The sequence below is a fragment of the Corylus avellana genome, chromosome 10 (genome assembly GCF_965113065.1).
Source record: "Corylus avellana chromosome 10, dhCorAvel1.hap1.2, whole genome shotgun sequence".
Lineage (NCBI taxonomy): Eukaryota > Viridiplantae > Streptophyta > Magnoliopsida > Fagales > Betulaceae > Corylus > Corylus avellana.
The window spans coordinates 551,041-570,740 of NC_142499.1; the positions used below are offsets into that span (position 1 = coordinate 551,041).

Below are 19,700 nucleotides of genomic sequence, written 5' to 3' on the forward strand. Positions count from 1 at the left end.
GCCACATGGCCAGTGGATACAGCAAACCTGCTATAAAAAGCAGCAAACATCTCCTTCTGGACGTTCATCTTTGGCTTTCCCAAGATTATTCTCCAAAGTAATACTAACTTAATCATCAGAGCAGCATGCGATCAACTGTTCTAGCACTTTATTTTTATTCTATTTTTTGGTTTCTTTTTTAATGGCACAAACTCTGGTACCGCCAGGTTTTATACTCCAGTTAAAATTGGTTATCCAAAACCAAACGAGGGAAAAAAGATGAGTTCTTAAAGCAACTTAAACAGAAGAGATTTACAAAAACCAACCCAAGCGGGGAGGGAAAAGAAAAGACTTTGCATCTCTGCTTTTATAATCAAGTGTTGATGACTCGACATTGGCGAACCATTTTCTGAAGCATGGATGTCCCTTTGAAGGTCACCATCTGACAGCAGCTTCTTCGGTATTTGCTAAGCTGCATCATGGTACACAGAATTGTGATGCAAGTAAAGTTCGAATGCAAGCCGAAATAGAAAGCAAATGCAGATGCATATTAGAATACCTGGTCAGGTTTCATTCTCTCAAAACCAAATTTATGATCCGTCCATATGGATTCTGCTTCCACAGCAGCCGGGAGGACAATGCTCTTCACATTCAAGAAAGCCAGCAGCTTCTCAATGCAGGAAAACAAGATTTGGAAATAGCCCTGCAAGGCAGAGTGAGTTCCGTGACATAAAAAAAACCAAACTTGCAGAGATATTGCAGTAGGTAAGAAATAAGAAAACTACCAGAGAAACACTGATTGTCAAAGAGCATATTCACAGTCCCAAACAGAGTTCAACACATGCCAAAACTAATCATCATGAACATAGGAATAGGTAGACTCCAAAGGCATCTTTTTTATTTTTTATTTTTTTTATAATCACTTTCCTCCCACTGATTCTTTTATCACCACTGGTTTTCCAACTGAATTTCAAGAAAGATACTTCCATCATTTGTCCGAAACCAATAAACTATTCTAGCACCACTGATTAATTAAAATGCTAACCACAAGCATCGAGTGGTAGCATTTCAATTAAAATGCAAAACCACAAGCATCAAGTGGTAGCGAACATGTTAATCTGCCACAAGAAAAGGTGATCAAATATAATGCAGATCCTGTGAGAGCAAGCAGTACTTTAGGCAGTGCCAAAACAAGCGCTTTAATTTATAGCCAGTATTTTGCCACCAATCTTTCAACTATAGAATTAAATTGGAACCATTTATCAAAATCTGGAACTTTGTGGATTGCTACTCTCTAAGGCAATAATCAATTCACTTCAATTAATTGTTAGATGTATTCAATGCCACTTTTATCATGTGCTCAACTAATTAATTACTTCAGATCCAACAATTGAGGACAATATCAACTACTGCTGGGACTAATAGCAATATGGAAAAATAATATATCAAAACCTTCAAGAAAAGAAGTATCAACACACAGCCTGGGGTGACCTTACATATATGGAAGATAGCAACAGCTAGCCTCTGAAAGATAGAACCTAGTTTCAGGAGAAGCAATTAATTTTACCACTAAGAAGCCTCCATCTAACATCAATATCATTAATGGACACTAAACCTCTCTCCTCTTGCTTAATTACCCTTTATAACATCCAAAAGAGAGTCTGGGAGCTTTTCAGGTCCTCTTACAAGCAACTTCTGCAAAGTAGAATTTATCCTGGTACACTAAACCTCTCTCACACTGGCATGACAGTAAAGCCAAAAGAGTAGAGAAAATGTAATTAGTTATTTCGTCATTAGCAACAATAGATTCATAAATGACATTACATGCTCACATCAATTGAGAGCTCCAATCTGACAAAAGATGACATGAAACAAAGGAGATTACCTGATCACAAAGTAAAATTAAGAACCGGACCAGTTCAAAAAGCTTGTGCAATGATACCCAATGTTCACATGGCATGTATTTTCCCATGTGAACATTGTGAAAGGAGAAAGCCTTGCATAAGATTGACGTGGTGCTTTGCTTGGTGTTGCTTAATTGAGTAAGGAAACGTGTTGGGCACCTTACGACATGGAGTTTGGACAAATGTTTTCCAATGTTGTTTAAGATCTGATTTTTCAGCAAAAGAAGGAAAGAATGTAAAACAAATTACTCCAAACAAATCGTAAAGCATGCCAATTGTGTTGCGTACACAATTTCCACCTTCACACTCTTACTCAGCATGCCAATTTTATAAATATGAGTGCTAGCTCCCTCCCTCCCTCCCGATTATTCTTGAGAAAAGAGCAAAACAGAACAATGGTGTCTGTGACGTCTCTAAGCTTTTCCTTGTTTCCAGTACTATTTTTCCTTGTGCTCTCAGCTTCTTCCTCCTCCGCAGATTCATCTTTTTTAATTCTTCAAGGAAAATTCATCCAATGCCTCTCTCTTCATTCAAATATTTCCATACCAATAGCCACCGCTTTTATCACCCCAAACAATTCTTCCTTTGCAAGTGTCCTTGAATCCACTGCACAAAACCTCAGGTACTTGCTCCCTTCGGTGCCAAAGCCCAACTTCATCTTCTTGCCGGTGCATGAATCCCACGTCCAAGCTGCGGTGATCTGTTCCAAGGAGCTCCAAATACATCTCAGAGTCCGCAGCGGAGGCCACGACTACGAGGCCCTCTCTTATGTCTCCCTAATCGAGACGCCTTTCTTCATTCTTGACCTGTCAAAGCTCAGATCCATAAATGTCGATATAAAAGATAATAGCGCATGGATTCAGGCCGGTGCCACTATCGGCGAAGTTTACTATAGAATTGCTGAGAAAAGCAACACCCGCGGCTTCCCGGCCGGCCTTTGCACAAGCTTAGGCGTGGGCGGGCACATTACCGGAGGTGCATACGGTTCCATGATGAGAAAATACGGCCTTGGTGCTGACAATGTCTTAGATGCTCGGATTGTTGATGCTAATGGCAGAATTCTTGACCGGAAAGCCATGGGGGAAGATCTTTTTTGGGCTATTAGAGGTGGGGGAGGAGCAAATTTTGGAATCATTCTTTGGTGGAAGATAAATCTGGTTCCTGTTCCCCCAACCGTCACAGTTTTCACTGTTACTAAAACCTTAGAACAAGGCGCAACAAAGATCCTCCACAAATGGGAACAAGTTGCCAGTGATCTTGATGAGAATCTGTTCATCAGAGTCATCATTCAATTGGCCAGTGCTGGTGGGAAAGGTGGAAGAACAGTGACAACTTCTTACAATGCTCTGTTTCTTGGTGGTGCTGATGCTCTGCTCCAAGTTATGAAAAAAAGCTTCCCGGAGATGGGCTTGACACGAAAAGATTGTACAGAAATGAGCTGGATTAAATCCGTGCTCTATATTGCTGGGTTCCCAAGTGGAACACCCCCAGAAGTTCTGCTACAAGGGAAGTCCACATTCAAGAACCATTTCAAAGCAAAATCAGATTTTGTGAAAGAAGCCATACCAGAGACTGCGCTTGAGGAGCTCTGGAAAAGGTTACTGCTAGAAAATAGCCCTTTGCTGATATGGACTCCATATGGGGGAATGATGAGCAAGATTTCAGAGTCGGCAATTCCTTTTCCTCACAGAAACGGAACCTTGTTCAAAATCCAGTACCTTTCCTTGTGGCAGGATCCTAAGGAGAAGGCAATGCCGCATATGGAGTGGATTCGGAGGCTTTACAATTACATGGCTCCTTATGTTTCCACGCTTCCAAGGCGTGCATATGTGAATTACAAGGATCTCGATTTGGGGGTGAACCTGGACAAGGAGGGCAGCTTCATAGAGGCAACTGCTTGGGGGAGCAAGTACTTCAAGGACAACTTCAACAGATTGGTAAGAGTGAAGACCAAAGTTGATCCAGATAACTTCTTCAGGCATGAACAGAGCATCCCACCTCTTCCACACGTACTGTGAAAAGGCTACATCTTCATATTAATAAAATTGAAGAATAACCATACATAACTGGGTGGCGGGTGGTGCCAGACCATCTTTATTGTGCTTTAAATGGAAGTTAAGAGTCGCAATGCTGAAAAGAAAATTACAAAATTAGTCTTTATTTGTAATTAGAAGAGCATATTATGGTTAATATATTATATGGGTATTTTGGTCTTTGTATTCAATGTTAAACATGGTATCAAAGCCATAACTATTGATAGCATCGCATTACTCTCTACCTTTCTTTATTATTATTATTATTTCTCTATACTTTTCCCCTCGGTGTATTTGTCTACTAATTGTGGAATTTTAATAAGTGAGCTTCATACCCACGAATCATGATTGAGGGTAGATGGTGGTCGGCGTGTTATGTGGTGGTTGCTGACATATATGGTTGTCGGCGTGTTATAGTGATCATCGGAGAATCTGGTTTGCTTCGGCAACAATTGAGTTGATGTTGAATAGCTACCTTGTGGTCATTGATTGGGTCTATGGTCCTTGCTGTTGGTGTTGCCGGTGTGGTCTGTCGGACACTGGCGTGTTTTCGGTGAGGTATTGGGGACGATGGTCTTAGTTTGGTTACTGGTGGTTTTTTTTTTTTTTTAATCGTGATCAGGATATCCTATTCTAGAGTGGGTATAGCTTCAACCCAGTTCTCTCTTGATCCGGTTTAGTCTATTTCTATTCGGCTCTACTTAGTTTTTAGCCGGTTCAGTTTCTTTCGGTCCGATTCTACTTAGTTATTGATCGGTTCAATCCGGTTCACCCAGCTGCGGAGTCGGTTCAACTTCATTCTTATTAAATGTCTTTTGGGAGGGATATTATCACGGGCATGCCCTACCAAAGGTTACACTTTTTCCTAATTTTTGCTTTCTTTCTAATTACCAAAGGTTACACTTATTGTTGTGGTCTAGTAGATTAAGGTACTGCAGTAGATTCTTCTGTATAGTGTTTCTCTTAGTTTTTTACAATTTTTGTTCTCTTTAATTAGTATGATGTTTGAATTTTTATTTATATAATACGAAAAATTAAAACTTTTGTTAATTTTGTAAGAATTCTCAATGAATATGACCCTTTCTACTATTTTGGAGATTCTAGAACTTTATATCTACTGTTATTATTTTATTAGTCCAACCACTCCAAGAAAAAAAAAAATCTAACCCTCCCTCTTCTTAAAGACCCACTAAAATCAAATACTGAACAACCACCTTAATTAAAAGGATCGGAGTTCAATTTTTTGAATTGAAATATTATTGTCATTATAGCTTTGAAGTTATTAATAAATAAAATAAAATAAAATAAAATATGTAAAATAACAATTTGAAAATAAAATAAAATAAAAATTAAGAAGGCTAATATGAGTCTCAGTGCCAAATTGAGTAGTTGGATTGGGAGACTCTGGCTGATTATAAAAACAACTGCTGAAAAAATTAGCGACAATGCACGATTTAAGCAAGCTTGCGGCATTGAGTTTTAGATGTGTGTCAATGGCACCGCCCCGTTGATGGGTGGAGTGCTAGCTTTTGGTAGCAAGAAATCTTGGCCCAAAAACCCGAATGAGGAAATGGTATCATGAGGATGGCCACGTGGGTTTGTCCCTCTAAGTTACTTATTATTGAAAGATTTTGAGGTAGTTAAAGCAAACATGCAATCCGTGATCGTATACAGCATCTTCATATGATCTAATAGATCACGATCACCCCCAAATTGGTTGGTTGGTAGGGGTCAAAGAGAGTGGTTCATCAACTCTCAATAGCCACCTTTGTGGTGACCTAGTGCCAGCCAACATTCCCTCTCTTGTCTTGCTCTTGTCCCCTAAACCATTCATTTTAAATCAACGGCTCAATTTAAAACTATTGCATGGTAATTTATGCCGTGCATCAAGGTTGACGCAATTATGTTTGTCAAATAGAACAAAAAGACAGTTCTTATTCAACTCTTACCATTCTGTACTTTGCTTCGATCAAAACTTCCATGGAAAGTCTTGACAGTAAAACTCCTGATTTTCATTTGACTGGTTGCTTGTGCTATATTGGCTGTGCCTTATATTTCTGGTGTTAATACTTGTCACGTTTAGGTCTTCAGCAATGTTGAACATTTCTTGTCCTTACTTTCTGTTGGGCCTAATAACCCAATACCCAGTCCATTGGCCAATCTGCCCTAGTAACCTCCAATGAGGATGTGCCACATGGGCAGTGGATACAGCAAACCTACTATAAAAAGCAGCAAACATCTCCTTCTGGACGTTCATCTCTGGCTTTCCCAAAATTATTCTCCGAAGTAATACTAACTTAAGCATCAGAGCAGCATACGATCAACTCTTCTAGCACTTTATTTTTATTTTTTATTTTTTTTCTTTTCTTTTTTAATGGCACAAACTCTGGTTCCGCCAGGTTTTATACTGCAGTTAAAATTGGTTATCCAATACCAAACGAGGGAAAAAAGATGAGTTCTTAAAGCAACTTAAACAGAAGAGATTTACAAAAACCAACCCAAGCGGGGAGGGAAAAGAAAAGACTCTGCATCTCTACTTTTATAATCAAGTGCTGATGACTCGACATTGGCGAACCATTTTCTGAAGCATGGATGTCCCTTTGAAGGTCACCATCTGACAGCAGCTTCTTCGGTATTTGCTAAGCTGCATCATGGTACACAGAATTGTGATGCAAGTAAAGTTCGAATGCAAGCCGAAATAGAAAGCAAATGCAGATGCATATTAGAATACCTGGTCAGGTTTCATTCTCTCAAAACCAAATTTATCCGTCCATATGGATTCTGCTTCTACAGCAGCCGGGAGGACAATGCTCTTCACATTCAAGAAAGCCAGCAGCTTCTCAATGCAGGAAAACAAGATTTGGAAATAACCCTGCAAGGCAGAGTGAGTTTCGTGACATAAAAAACCAAACTTGCACAGATATTGCAGTAGGTGACAAACAAGAAAACTACCAGGGAAACACTGATTGTCAAAGAGCATATTTACGGTCCCAAACAGAGTTCAACACATGCCAAAACTAATCATCATGAACATAGGAATAGGTAGACTCCAAAGGCATCTTTTTTATTTTTATTTTTTTTATAATCACTTTCCCCCCACTGATTCTTTTATCACCACTGGTTTTCCAACTGAATTTTAAGAAAGATATTTCCACCATTAGTCCGAAACCAATAAACTATTCTAGCACCACTGATTTCCAGAATCTGAGTTACACGTTTGTAAAGGTATGTACTCAATCGTACATAAGATTGCAGGGCATTATTTATTTATTTTTTTTGATAAGTAAAAGATTGCAGGGCATTATGTCACCTAAAAGCCACAAAAATAACAGACTACAGAGTCCACGTGCTTGTAAATCTAGGGAAAAAGTTGTGTGAACATACAGATAATTGTGGTATAGTGTTGACCAGGGATAAAGGTAGATTACAAAACCAATGTGTTATTGGAGGGCAGGGGTGGATGGTAACGATTAGTAGCCAAGCAGGGCACATTAGCTTCTCACCTTTCCATGGTTACCATTACTTGTTGCAACTAAAGGGAGTTCTGCAACTTCTCGCCCAAAAACTCGAAGAATTCCCGCTGATACGACAGATGAGCTGCAATGTTGGCAAATGAGACTGTTATCATGTCTTACAGTGAGACAACACATAGGTTAGACCTTGGATATAGAAGACCAGTTCTTACTTGACCATCAGTATTGCACAGTACATTCCGCCAAATTCTTGACCCCTTATGTTCCTTCTGTGTATGAGAGAGAGAGAGAGAGAGAGAAAGAAGAGGTGTTTAAGTTAATAAGAAGAAAAAGATAGGATAAAGACGGCTAAACATGCACTTTAAAAGCGCATTAACAATAACGAAAATATCTTATCTCTCACCCATAAACCATGGCTGGAATAAGGTCGCGTCCACTGACTGAGTCAATTATAGGGGCAAAGCAATCCTGAAATACAGATATTAACTGTCAATTAAATATTGCTCACAGTTCATTTTTACATATATGAAAAACGATTCACTTGTTTCCCTCACATGTATGCATTACATATATGATCTTAATAAGCATGAAGCTTAAAAGCAATTACATGGGCGAATGTACAGAAAAGACTCCATATGTATCTCTAGGGTCCAAGCATGAGATGTGATGAATTTCCATTACAGTAGCAAATCACATGTTCCTAGTGGTTGAGCAATAGATCACACTGGTATAAGGGAGAGACAAAAAAAAAGTGCACTTTAGGAGAATACAATCAACTGCTGCACAAACCAAAAAACAGTAAGTCTTTTAATTAAAATGCTAACCACAAGCATCGAGTGGTAACTTTTCAATTAAAATGCAAAACCACAAGCATCGAGTGGTAGCAAACATGTTAATCTGCCACAAGAAAAGGTGATCAAATGCAGATCCTGTGAGAGCAAGCAGTACTTTAGGCAGTTCCAAAACAAGCGCTTTATAGCCAATATTTTGCCACCAATTTTTTCAGCTATAGAATTAAATTGGAACCATTTAAAAACCTGGAACTTTATGGATTGCTACTCTCTAAGGCAATAATCAATTCACTTCAATTGTTAGATGCAAAGCCACTTTATGATGTGTTCAACTAATTAATTACTTCAGATCCAACAATTGAGGACAATATCAACTACTGCTGGGACTAATTGCAATATGGAAAAATAATATATCAAAACCTTCAAGAAAAGAAGTATCTACACAGCCTGGGGTGAACTTACATGGAAGATTGCGACAGCCTCTGAAAGATAGAACCTAGTTTCAGGAGAAGCAATTTTACCACTAAGAAGCCTCCATCTAACATCAATATCATTAATGGACTCTAAACCTCTCTCCTCTTGCTTTCTCTTTATAACATCCAAAAGAGAGTCTGGGAGCTTTTCAGGTCCTCTTACAAGCAACTTCTGCAAAGTAGAATTTATCCTGGTGCAATCCGTGCTACAGAACCACTCTCCTTCTGGCAATTCCTGTTGTAAAAGTGCATCAACATTTTGATCCAGAAAGAGTGGTGCATGTCCACTGGACAGGAAAAAAGAGTTGTTCATACAAAGTAATCCAAATAGAAAACAAAACAGAAATCATTTATGTGCACACCTTCAGATATGCCATTTTTTGATCCCTCAAACAGCCAACATGAAATTCCATCTCACACTGGCATGATAGTAAAGCCAAAAGAGTAGAGAAAATGTAATTAGTTATTTAGTCATTAGCAACAATAAATTCATAAATGACATTGCATGCTCACATCAATTGAGAGCTCAAATCTGACAAAAGATGGCATGAAACAAGGAGATTACCTGATCACAAAGTAAAATTGTCCTTGGACCAAATCCTGATTTGCTAAAATCATAGCCTCTGCAAGCGCAAAGTTAAAAAAAAAAAATGTCAAGCTATGGCTAATTCAAACAGGATTGATAAAATATATACTACAATGAAGGTAACATAAAAATGAAGTGTATCCTAGCTCATTACAATATATATAGATCATGACAAAGCCCATAAGCTTCAATAGATTTCAGACAGAAACAAAGAGTAATTTTTTTTTTTTTTTTTTTTGATAAGTACGTAGCTGATTTTATTAAAAGAGTAATTATCACCTGCATAACACACATCCACTAATGTCAGCTTCTATGTTTTTGACAATACGGATGCATCTCAAAGTTATCTGTTCTATAGGATCTACCCCAGAAACCCTTCCAGCTGCAACAGCATTTTCATTATGCTCCACAAATTTTTCTTTTAGGAACTTATTCTGGCAATATGTACAGTACCAATCACCACGAGGAATACTAGTTAAAGATGCACATTCTGCAGAAGCAAATAAGTATGTACATCAAAATCTATTAAAGCAGACGACCCTTATGTGAAAATTAACGAGGCAACTAATATAGTCGATCAAAATAATGCCACAGATTATGAAAAAAAAAATAAAAAATAAATAAATAAATAATGAGCAAACTTTGAGCAGCCTCATAAAAAATCACCCGCTCAGCAATGCTACCTTGGGGAGGAGACTAGGGCATTAAAGAAAGTAACCACATTTTTCTTTCCAAAACAAATTGAAACCCATTACAAATACACATCATAAGCCCATAAATACTTAGAAATTGAGGAAGACAACCAAAAGCACAAATGTGATGCATACAGACTACGCATAATAGGAAAAGGAATTGAACATATACATTAGACATCCAATTTTGAAGCTAGAGCAGTTGGACTTTAGGTCCGTAATTCTAACATTGAAAAATATAAAACAATTTAAGTTAAAATCATGTGTGATGTTGAGTTTTTTTTTTTTTTTTGTGCATTTTTTTAGCGGGGGTAGTCAAAATTGAACCCAGGATGTCACGTTCCAATGTAATGTGCAAAACGCTCCTCATGTTAGAGCAAAGGTCTGATTCCCCCTTCTTCCAACAGGGGCCAAAGAAGAAGTTTATATAAGTTAACAATCAACTAACCACTTAATTCAATATGCTAATCATAATTTATATTTCACCTTTGTGGAAGGCCCTTGGGCATCCATCACAAAGCAAAAGATTCCCACCATCTGCACAAATGATGCATAGGTTATCATTATCCTCCGCAGAATACTTGCGGCCTTTTGAGAGAGATATCGCCAGTTCATGAAGAGAGACCCCATTGGATGTGTAAATGTATGCATAACTGCAAATGAGCACAAACACCATCATAAAATTTAAAAGAAAGGGGTTATTCAAGAACCAGGAAAATATCTCACGCACAAACTTACGGTTTCCTGCGAGAGGCCCAGCCAGCATGAGCTTCAAACTGTGAGGGGCTGACCTGCATGTTAAACATGAACAATGTGAAAAGTATTCAAGTACACACTGCTACTTAGATGTACAAGAATTGATAAATGTACCTCTTGATTGCAGCAACGACAAAATATACCAAAGCCCATTTTATAACCCTCAAGTAATTTCTGCCAAGGAAACAGAGATACATCACACATCAATAAAATACAAAAATATGTAAGCATTTGAGATGTTTATCTCAAGTCTCAACAACCTGTCCGCGTGCATAATAGGCCACTTCAGTTCCATCTGGCAATCCACCTTCCTCAAAAACCAACTTATGGAATCGTTGATATCTTGAGGAAAAAAAAAAAAAAAAGACATCCAACAGACGAAAGAGGTTATCTACTTGCTAAAAAAGGAAAGGAACTTCAGCAACATGCTACAAAAAGAAAATACCAACTTTGTTGTTATTTTCCATTGACTCTTAGTTTGCGAAGGGACACACATAGAAGCACTTTTGGACGGCCTTGATATCAAAACTGACTTTGATGATCTGAAAATACCATCAATAGAAGCATATAAATAACAGGAAAGGATAAACTATAATAAGAGTACCGATCACTAACTATAAACTACATAGTGAAAACATAACCAACGAACCAAATTGATTATTTCCTCACCAGGGAATAGGCTACATAAAAAAATAACTAAATAAATCAACCAAAGAAGATACTGACTTTGCGGTTATTTTCCATGGTCTTTTATTTTTTGAAGAAATACAAGCAGAAGCACTTTTGGAGGACTTTGAGAAGAGACCTCGTTTTGGTGACCTGAAATAACACAGTTGGAAGTGTGTTAAAAGAAAATAAAATTTTAAAGAGTGTAAATAGGAAAATCGAATGTGTATTTTGTGCCTATGAAAACAAAATAAAAGAGTATCTGGATAAGAGTACTGTAAACCAACAAAATATAATGAGAAAAAATTGTCCCATAGAATTATATTCTTGCAAACTCCATCTGGTTCAAGAGCATTAAATCTAAGAGATTAAGTACTCGCAATGAATTGGAAAGAAAAAAATAATCAGAAATAAGCTATATGCAAAATAAACCAACAAGACCATAAAGATACCAACTTTGTTTTTAACTTCCATTGACTTTTAATTTGTGGGGAGTCAGAGACTGAAGACTTCAATTGACTCTTATTTTGTGGAGAAATAGAAACTGAAGCAGTTCTGGGGGTCTTTGAGATCAATACTGGTGTTGATGACCTGAAACATGGCATATGAGAGCATATTGTAATAGGAATCTGAAGATCAACAACATACACTAGCTAAAAACCAAAACAGAGATATATCCCTCAAACTATACCCTTGCACTTACCAAAGGGTTCCATAAATTGGAAAACCCCTCATTTCACGTCACTTGAAGACAGGGTATGACATTAAGATATAGTGAATTTGCCAGAGTAGCTTCTTGTAGCAGAACCAAATCCATTTAAAATGAGTAAGACACAGGATTCTTATCAAGAAAGCAATAACATGTTCGAAGTATGAGAATTCAATTTTTGTTGGTAGACTCTCCTCCATTATTGTTTGATTGCATGCAATATACTGTGTACTCTTTTCCTATCTAAATCCACTTAACATGTTAACATGTAACTGCAACATCCGATGAGCTGACAAAATATTATTAACAGCAGTCTACCAGCATATAGAAAATCTGCGGACCATCACACACTCCTATAAGAATTGACATTTAAACAATGCTCCCCCCCCCCCCCCCCCCCCTTTTTTCCTTGTTTTTTCCTTTTGTTTGATAAGTAGACATCCGTACTTTTACGCAAACTAGCTAATTTAGAGGGGGGGGTTATTACAAAGCCTATTGAAATGAACTCCATAATTTTACTGCCCACCAAGAAAGCAACATAAACTGCAAAGCTGCAGAAAGTAACTTGTCAAGAAACTGTACCTGAGTCTTTTGACATCTTCGTGAGTACTGGTACCATGAGATTCCTGTAAATCCACACATGAATTGCATAGAAGCCCTACATTTGCCACACAAGACCTAGGAAGGCATCCTAGAATGTTGAACACCCACCAGAATCAACGAATTTTAAAAAGTAAAATAAAATAAGGCTAAACGTCATATCCTGTCAATTTTCTGCTACAATAATACAAATAAATCAGAAATAATAAGGAAAAACCCACCTTTGCATCTCCTACACGTAATATATTTGTCTTCAGGTGGGGAACCAATGATGCTCTGAATTGTTGCCTCCACCGTATGCAGAGGAGAGGCCCTGCATGCCTTCACCAGGTCAAGCAGGCTCTTCCCATTTTCGAGGCAAATATACTGTGCTGCCCGTTTGTAAGTCTTACAAGCATGAATCTCAAACTTTGATGGCGGTATAATCTACAATAATGGAGAGAGAGAGAGAGAGAGAAGAGAGAGAGAGAGAGAGAGAGAGAGGCAAAGAAGTAAATGCATTAATCATTTGCTAAAGTGCCTAAAATGCTTAACTAGAGTAATATCCAATACTAACTCTGCATCCTTTGCATGAAGTACACGAGCACAGAATTCCACCACCGCTAATCATGCCACGCAGACCAGATCCCTGAGACTAAAATACCACCAATTTCAGCCTTAAGACATTCGGATTATAGTCTAGACTTATCAGCAAACATCAATTATTAAACAATATCAACCTGGTTGGTACCCATGTAAACCACCGTCACGCCGTCGAGCAAACCAGTCTCAAAAAGCTCCTTGACGGTCATCGGCTTCTTATTAAGCGCAATCTTCTTCGACATTTTCAGTTCCAATTTATTCTTCGGCGTCTTAGAGGCACTCACTCCACCCGTTGCCTCCCCATCTAAATTCAAATTTGACTCATTCTGAGCAGCTTCTGATGAATTTACTACACTCTCCATCGTCGGCTCGACCTTCGGTCTCACCGCCGATAAGGTCGTGAACCCCCAAACTTCTTCTTTGGGAAAATCGTTCTTTCCCTCACTACTCTCAGTAGAAACTACTGCAAAATTGCCCTCGACGCCTCCTTCCTTGGCTGGACACTGTACCAGCTCGCTCTCTTGCCCCTCTCTACAAATGGGCATTCCCAAATTGCAATTGGGTCCGTCTCGAACCACAATTTGGGAAGCATTTCCATTGATTTCTTGCTCATCCGAGCTCCTAACTGGCTTATCATGGCCGTTCTCAGAAATTCCATTAGACCAATTAAACCGAGACTTTCTTTCACGGGTATAAACAATTAAACCCTTCACCACAGAGCCTTTGAATCTCTTACGATCGCTACTACTATTCTCAGAAACCTCAACACAAGAAGAACTCGCCTGAGTCGTCTCGGCCCGAGTCCCACCACCGGGTGAATCGCCCGCCTCCAACTCCCGCTTCATGCCGCTCGCGAATCGGGCCCCAAATCTGTAAAAAACCACCCCAAAAAAAATAGCATCAGAATACACTGAAAACCCCCTAAAATTCCCAGGGTTTAGAAGGCGAATTGGACAACGAAGAATGTACCTGATAAAATCAGAGTAGGGCCATGAGAGATTGACGAGCTCGAATCGGCGACTAAGCGAAGGTGGAGCAATGTACGGATCTGGTATTAGGGTTTTTGGAGTTCTGGGTTTCGTTAACTTAGATTTGAATTGAAAGTGGCAACACAAGAGATAGAGGTCCAGAGTGACCAACCAAAGCTAAGAGACATTGACAGAGAGAGAGAGAGAGTAAAGGCCACAGAGGAATTGGGGAAAATGGCAGGATTCGTAAATAAAACAACCATGAAAATTGAAAAAACAAAAGAAAAACAAAAAAAATCCTCATTAAAATTTGACTGTCTAATACCAGCACTGTTTTTCTGCTTGTCAGTGAGAATTGAGCAGGAATTTTTTTTTTTCTTTCTTTTTTTAATCCTTTTGTATGGTATATTTAAGTATCTCATATAAAAAAAGAAATAACTTAAAAAAGCTTTGATATTATAATAAATGTGACTTATTCATTCTTCTTCTTATTTAAATACCTTAATAAAAAGTGAACAATTTTTTTTTTTTTTTTAAAAAAAAGATTTATTTTTTTATTTATTTTTTTATTGTTTTTGAATAAACGACTCATCTCATTTAAAAATATATGGGGAAATACAACATCTTGAGCATAAAGCTCTAAATACCAAGAGCTAAAACAGCTCTAAACAATAAGAGCAGATTGCTCTAAAACAACTATATCATGGACAATCTAAAAAAGATTTTACAATATTGTTAAAAATCATTTCAAAAGGAGTGGCAAGCTTAATAGTTAATAATATCTTATGGTATAAGGGAAGGAGAAAGGGGATTTAAATTAGTGACATTCATTTTATTAGACGTGGTTCACAGTCGATTGAACTAGCCCTCGAGAACATGACAATGTTATTGTTGGGTGAGATTGTAGTTGGGATTTTTAGTATTTATTTGGTTTAGTGATTTTAAATGTGATAATTATAAAAATTGTAATTTATTTTAAAAAGCATAATTAAAGATTTAATAAAATTGTAATTTATCGTCTAAAATCTCAATTCTGCCTTTAAAATTATACATTTAAATTGTGCTTTTCACTCATTTCTTTTTCTCTCAACTATAATTTTTTTTTAAAATAAATAAATTATATGAATCCAAGTGCAATATTGAATATTGATGCTGATGGTGTTTACTTTGTTGCAATGTTGGGGCAAAGTGTTAGGCCCATACGGGCTCTCAGCTTCTGCATTAAAGACCAAGAGAAATGTCTATTCTTGGATCAAATGGATCCAGAAATAGAATTCAAATACCAACACATCTTTGAAAACGTGCTCGGCCCATGCCCAACTTGATGAAATATATATATATATATATATATATATATATATATTCAAAGTGTATGCCAAATCCTATTCCACTCCAGGCCAATTTAAAAGAAGAAATTAATCATGACGAAAGCAAATACCCTTTTGTATAAACAAGGTGGAAATTTTCCCATATACATAATGATAGTTTGCTACTACTTTTGATTTTAATTTAGAGATCAACCCCAAAACCTGAAAGTATTTGTTAGTTGGTCCAAATGTTGCTACCCCAGCATTGGGCAAAGAGTAAAGGCATTTTCTCTCCTAATTTAATTTTAGAATAATTTTGTATTTTATATTTGCTTGGATGTTCAGAGCAAAGAATATTAGAGAAGAGATCCGACCCTGTGTAATAGAATTGTTCTATTGCACTGGAATAAGGTAATCCATATATGGATGAGTCTATTCGGATTTCATCTGCTCGGATCGCCTAAACACTTGTTCAAGTAAGTCAAATAAAGACAAACTCTTGCATAGAGCTTAACAACTCTATTGTAAGGAATCTCCATCCCTCGAAGATGCCTCTCAGCATTCAGCATGCTTCATATTGTTGAACTCATCAATAAAACAAATCGGCTTTATTTGCTTCGATCACAAGGAAAATTCCGCAGCCATCTTCTGATTAGAGTGTGAAAAACTACAATTTTCCTCTTTTCAATTAAAAAAAAAAAAAAAAAAGGAAAAGTAAACTTTACCTTCCTAAAGTTTGTGGAGATTTTCAATTTGATCTCCAATATTTTAATTTTTGTAATGCACCATCCCAAACTTCCAAATTTTTGTAAGTCGACCAATTTTATTCTAAAATTTTCAGATTGCCCCTAATTTATATATATATAAAAATTGGGGGTGCAAAAATGGTTAGATGGCCAAAGACGTGTCTACGGCCACCCCGATTTTTTTAATTTTTTATAAAAAAAAAAAAAAAAAAATTAGGGATAATATGAGAATTTTAAGATAAAATTTGTCAAATTGCGAAAATTTGAAAGTTTAGGGAGGATGCATTGCAAAAATTGAAACATTGGAGGTCGAATTGAAAATTGCCACAAACTTTAGGAGGGTAAAGTGTAATTTTCCAAAAAAAAAAAAAAAAAGGCATAAAAATGCTCAAAGGCTTTTCAGCATACAAGAATTCATGGAGGAGTGTAATGATTGTAGGCCATTATGATTTCTTATGCATATATTAGGAGCAACTAATTAAATTTCATTGAGTAATGCACATTACATTAATTAATATGCATAATTTACGTCATAAAACTATTATACACCCGGCGGCCATACACAGATTCTTTGATTTTTTATGTCACATTAACATTTCGTTGGCCAAATATTTTAATTATACATTAATGATTATGAAAGCGAAATTGAACCCACATATATATACATGCACACTCACGTAACTATTCGTGTTCATGCTGGAATTGCTAGATGAACCCAGCAGGCAAGCCAAAAAAAATCCTACGTTATTAATACAATTAAGGTTATACATCCTAGTATCCTCTCCCCCACTCACCCCAGAAAAGAGAAAGAAAAAGGTAAACCTAATTATGCTGTCTGTAGTGGCACATTATTTTCTGGGGCTTCTGATGTGCAATTCAACTATTCAGGGAGATGGAGAACACAAATGGCTTAATTGGGTACATCACAATAAGGCACTACATATATATAATATAATCTACCTGTAATTTGTTAGGGCAATAGTATTTTAGCCCACCAACATGAATAAATACTGTTGATATATACGGTGACCGACCGAGCGCCCGACACCAGAAGAAGGCTGCAAAGAGAGCAAACAGTGGGACGGGATCGGACGGAACGGGCCGGGGTGGGGTTGGGGTACACCAAGTACCATGCACTACCCTTCTGCTGACAATTTTTCCATCAAATTACTATAGGATCACAGCACTCAAGCAAATGTGTCCAGAGTTTATCCATGACAACAAAGACTGCAATAACAAATATGCATGGAATATGCTCAAAGTTCACACACAACAATTATAGACTTAATTAATTGCATTAATATAGGCTGCCCAGAGAGGCAAATTAAGATACAATATGATTTGCTAGTACCAGGACAAGCAGCAATTATTCAAAGCAAAAAAAAAAAAAAAAAAAAAAAAAAGCAAAAGAAAACAAGAAAAATTACATATAATCTGACTCCTGGAGCCCAAATGCAGGTGAAGCGTACGTAGAGAGAGAGAGTCCGAGGAGGAAGTAGTGAGGAAATGCCAAAGGATCGAAGTTGCCCTTCAAGAGAAACCGCCCCTTCAGGAAGGCGATTCAGTATCAGCAAACTTTATTTTTTTTTCTTTCTTTTTTCCTTTCCCCACTGCCTCTGCAGGATGAGAGAGCTTGGGGAAAAGATAACACACCACCACCGACCACCCCCTCCAACCACCAGTTGGGCTGGCATTGGAAGGGGTGGCGGAGGACCCAAAGCATTATGATGGGATGGTGCAGTAGTAAGAGGGTTTGATCATGGAGATTGGATTGGTTGATATAGGATTTGCTTGGTCATGAGGGCAATAAAAGGTTGAGATGACTTAAGTAGAGTACTGTGATCGCTTTTTGTTAAAGAAAGTAGGAAAAGAGTGAAATGGAGGCTACAAAGTTCAGCATCTTCCATGGGATATGCCATTGGCACCTTCTTTCCTCCACAATATCTGATGACTATCTCTCCTTTCACTCTCTCCATTTTGGTTTTCTTTTCAAGCCCATGGATTTTATATTCTCAATTTGTCGCAATGAACCTTTTTAGTTGCTTAACCAATGGGGAGAGCTATTCTTAACCTAATAGAAATGTACTATGATGACATGGCCTGCCATGTGGCAAAAATTTACTACAAATTCACGTGTCAGTCTACATTTTATTAAAAATTACTGCTACAAAACCGCCATGTTGAAATCCACATTTTAGTTACTGACTTGATAAGTGTTATGTGATCAATTTGTAAGCACGGTAAATACCATATTAACTGCCACACGTCGATCTATATTTTAGTAGCTGACGTAACTAGTTCTGTTAGATTCAAGTTTTGATCAGCATGAGATCATTTAACAAGTTGTGTCAAGCATACAAAGTACTCCCTGGTGTCATTCAAGGGAAACATATCACTTCCTACATAGTAGAAGGCAAAGTCTTTTTCTTCATTTTTTTAAGGCTTTAATTGTTTGAGTGAGATTCATGTTCAGCTCAGTGACACCAGCAACTTCCTTCTTTTGCTCTCTTGAACACAAAAAAAAAAGTTTGATAATCCTTTTGATTGTGTAATCACTTTGGATCCTCAAGTAGTGGATTATGAGTAATGTAACGCCCCAGCTTAAATATTAAGCTAATAAATAGAATATTCTACGTGGCGCTACTATTTTTACTTTAGTAACTCTAATATTTCTAAATCTTCTCAGTAAAAGTAAAACCTAAAATAAGTTCCTTAATAATAAATTAAAGCCTATAAACTAAATGGTAGTTTTTGAATAAGTTTCTGATATGATAGATTTTGAATGTTTAATGCCCTGTTCCAATTTCTTCTTCTTTTTATCACTTGCCCCTTCTTCTATATTTATGCAGTTGAACTTTTTCTTTCATTTGTTATTTTTTGGGATTATAAATTAAGGTATAAAATGACGTAAAATTCTTGTGGCAGGCCTCAAATTGAACTGGGATTAAAGCTCTGTTGAGTGCAAATATGATGAGAAAATTGGGAAGTAAAACAAAAAGAGAATCTAAAAGAAGGAGATGCTGAAGTTGGTGGTATATGGGTGCCCAGGAAGCTTTGGAGGAATATTATTTGATACCGAAACTAACAATATATGCTAATTCCACGTACGTTTCCAACATCAAGTACACTGTGACCACTAGAGAGATCAATTGCACTATGCATTAAAAGAATCATGGATAGAGTTTTCATACCTCTGTAGTCTTTGCATCTCAACTAAAGAATGGGGCAGAAATAATTACAGGATACTTTAATACGAGTATTCAATTGATATTGGGTTTTGTCGCATTACTTTACAAAACCTTTGTTTAAGAGTAGGCCAAGAAGGTAGACCTTTATGTTCACTTAACTCTAGGATTCTCTAGCTTCGTTTGTTAGAATTTTCTTCTTTCGTCTTTTGTTTTATGTTCTCAAAACAAAAACATTAATAAATAATCT

General features: G+C 37.2%; 2 protein-coding genes and 1 long non-coding RNA gene across 4 annotated transcripts; 1 reads left to right on the top strand and 2 right to left on the bottom strand.

Moving 5' to 3' along the window:
- Positions 1 to 117: 117 nt before the first annotated feature.
- On the bottom strand, positions 118 to 14,434 carry LOC132162132 (Acyl-CoA N-acyltransferase with RING/FYVE/PHD-type zinc finger domain-containing protein). Of its 2 annotated transcripts, none has more exons than XM_088511477.1 (21): positions 14,214 to 14,434; positions 13,382 to 14,114; positions 13,219 to 13,296; positions 12,884 to 13,088; positions 12,645 to 12,753; positions 11,810 to 11,944; positions 11,414 to 11,506; positions 11,137 to 11,229; positions 10,948 to 11,029; positions 10,802 to 10,861; positions 10,670 to 10,722; positions 10,418 to 10,584; positions 9,519 to 9,729; positions 9,219 to 9,276; positions 9,016 to 9,072; positions 8,643 to 8,888; positions 7,793 to 7,857; positions 7,602 to 7,658; positions 7,420 to 7,513; positions 6,648 to 6,788; positions 118 to 451 (listed from the first exon to the last, which is right to left on the bottom strand). In XM_088511477.1, exons 2-21 carry the CDS (start codon positions 14,087 to 14,089, stop codon positions 353 to 355), a joined length of 2,811 nt encoding a protein of 936 aa, XP_088367603.1. In that variant the 5' UTR covers positions 14,090 to 14,114; positions 14,214 to 14,434; the 3' UTR covers positions 118 to 352. The 2 variants fall into 2 exon arrangements, with proteins under 2 accessions (XP_088367603.1, XP_059428373.2); XM_059572390.2 differs by lacking the exon at positions 118 to 451 and adding an exon at positions 6,325 to 6,560 and having other exon boundaries at positions 14,214 to 14,433.
- On the bottom strand, positions 601 to 1,955 carry LOC132162134 (uncharacterized). Its single transcript, XR_015909399.1, has 3 exons — positions 1,865 to 1,955; positions 1,476 to 1,717; positions 601 to 682 (listed from the first exon to the last, which is right to left on the bottom strand). It is a non-coding gene; the product is annotated as an uncharacterized LOC132162134 (long non-coding RNA).
- Positions 2,222 to 4,098, top strand: LOC132162133 (monolignol oxidoreductase AtBBE-like 15). Its single transcript, XM_059572391.2, has one exon. It carries the CDS (start codon positions 2,279 to 2,281, stop codon positions 3,899 to 3,901), a length of 1,623 nt encoding a protein of 540 aa, XP_059428374.2. The 5' UTR covers positions 2,222 to 2,278; the 3' UTR covers positions 3,902 to 4,098.
- Positions 14,435 to 19,700: the final 5,266 nt, after the last annotated feature.

Bases quoted from the DNA above. Each gene is read 5' to 3' on its own strand.
- LOC132162133 (XM_059572391.2), top strand. From the start codon at position 2,279: ATGGTGTCTGTGACGTCTCTAAGCTTTTCCTTGTTTCCAGTACTATTT.
- LOC132162132 (XM_088511477.1), bottom strand. From the start codon at position 14,089: ATGAAGCGGGAGTTGGAGGCGGGCGATTCACCCGGTGGTGGGACTCGG. The intron at 12,754-12,883 runs GTGGGTTTTTCC...TCAACATTCTAG, and splicing joins TACGTGTAGGAGATGCAAAG to GATGCCTTCCTAGGTCTTGT. The intron at 8,889-9,015 runs GTGTGCACATAA...CTTTTACAACAG, and splicing joins AAAAAATGGCATATCTGAAG to GAATTGCCAGAAGGAGAGTG.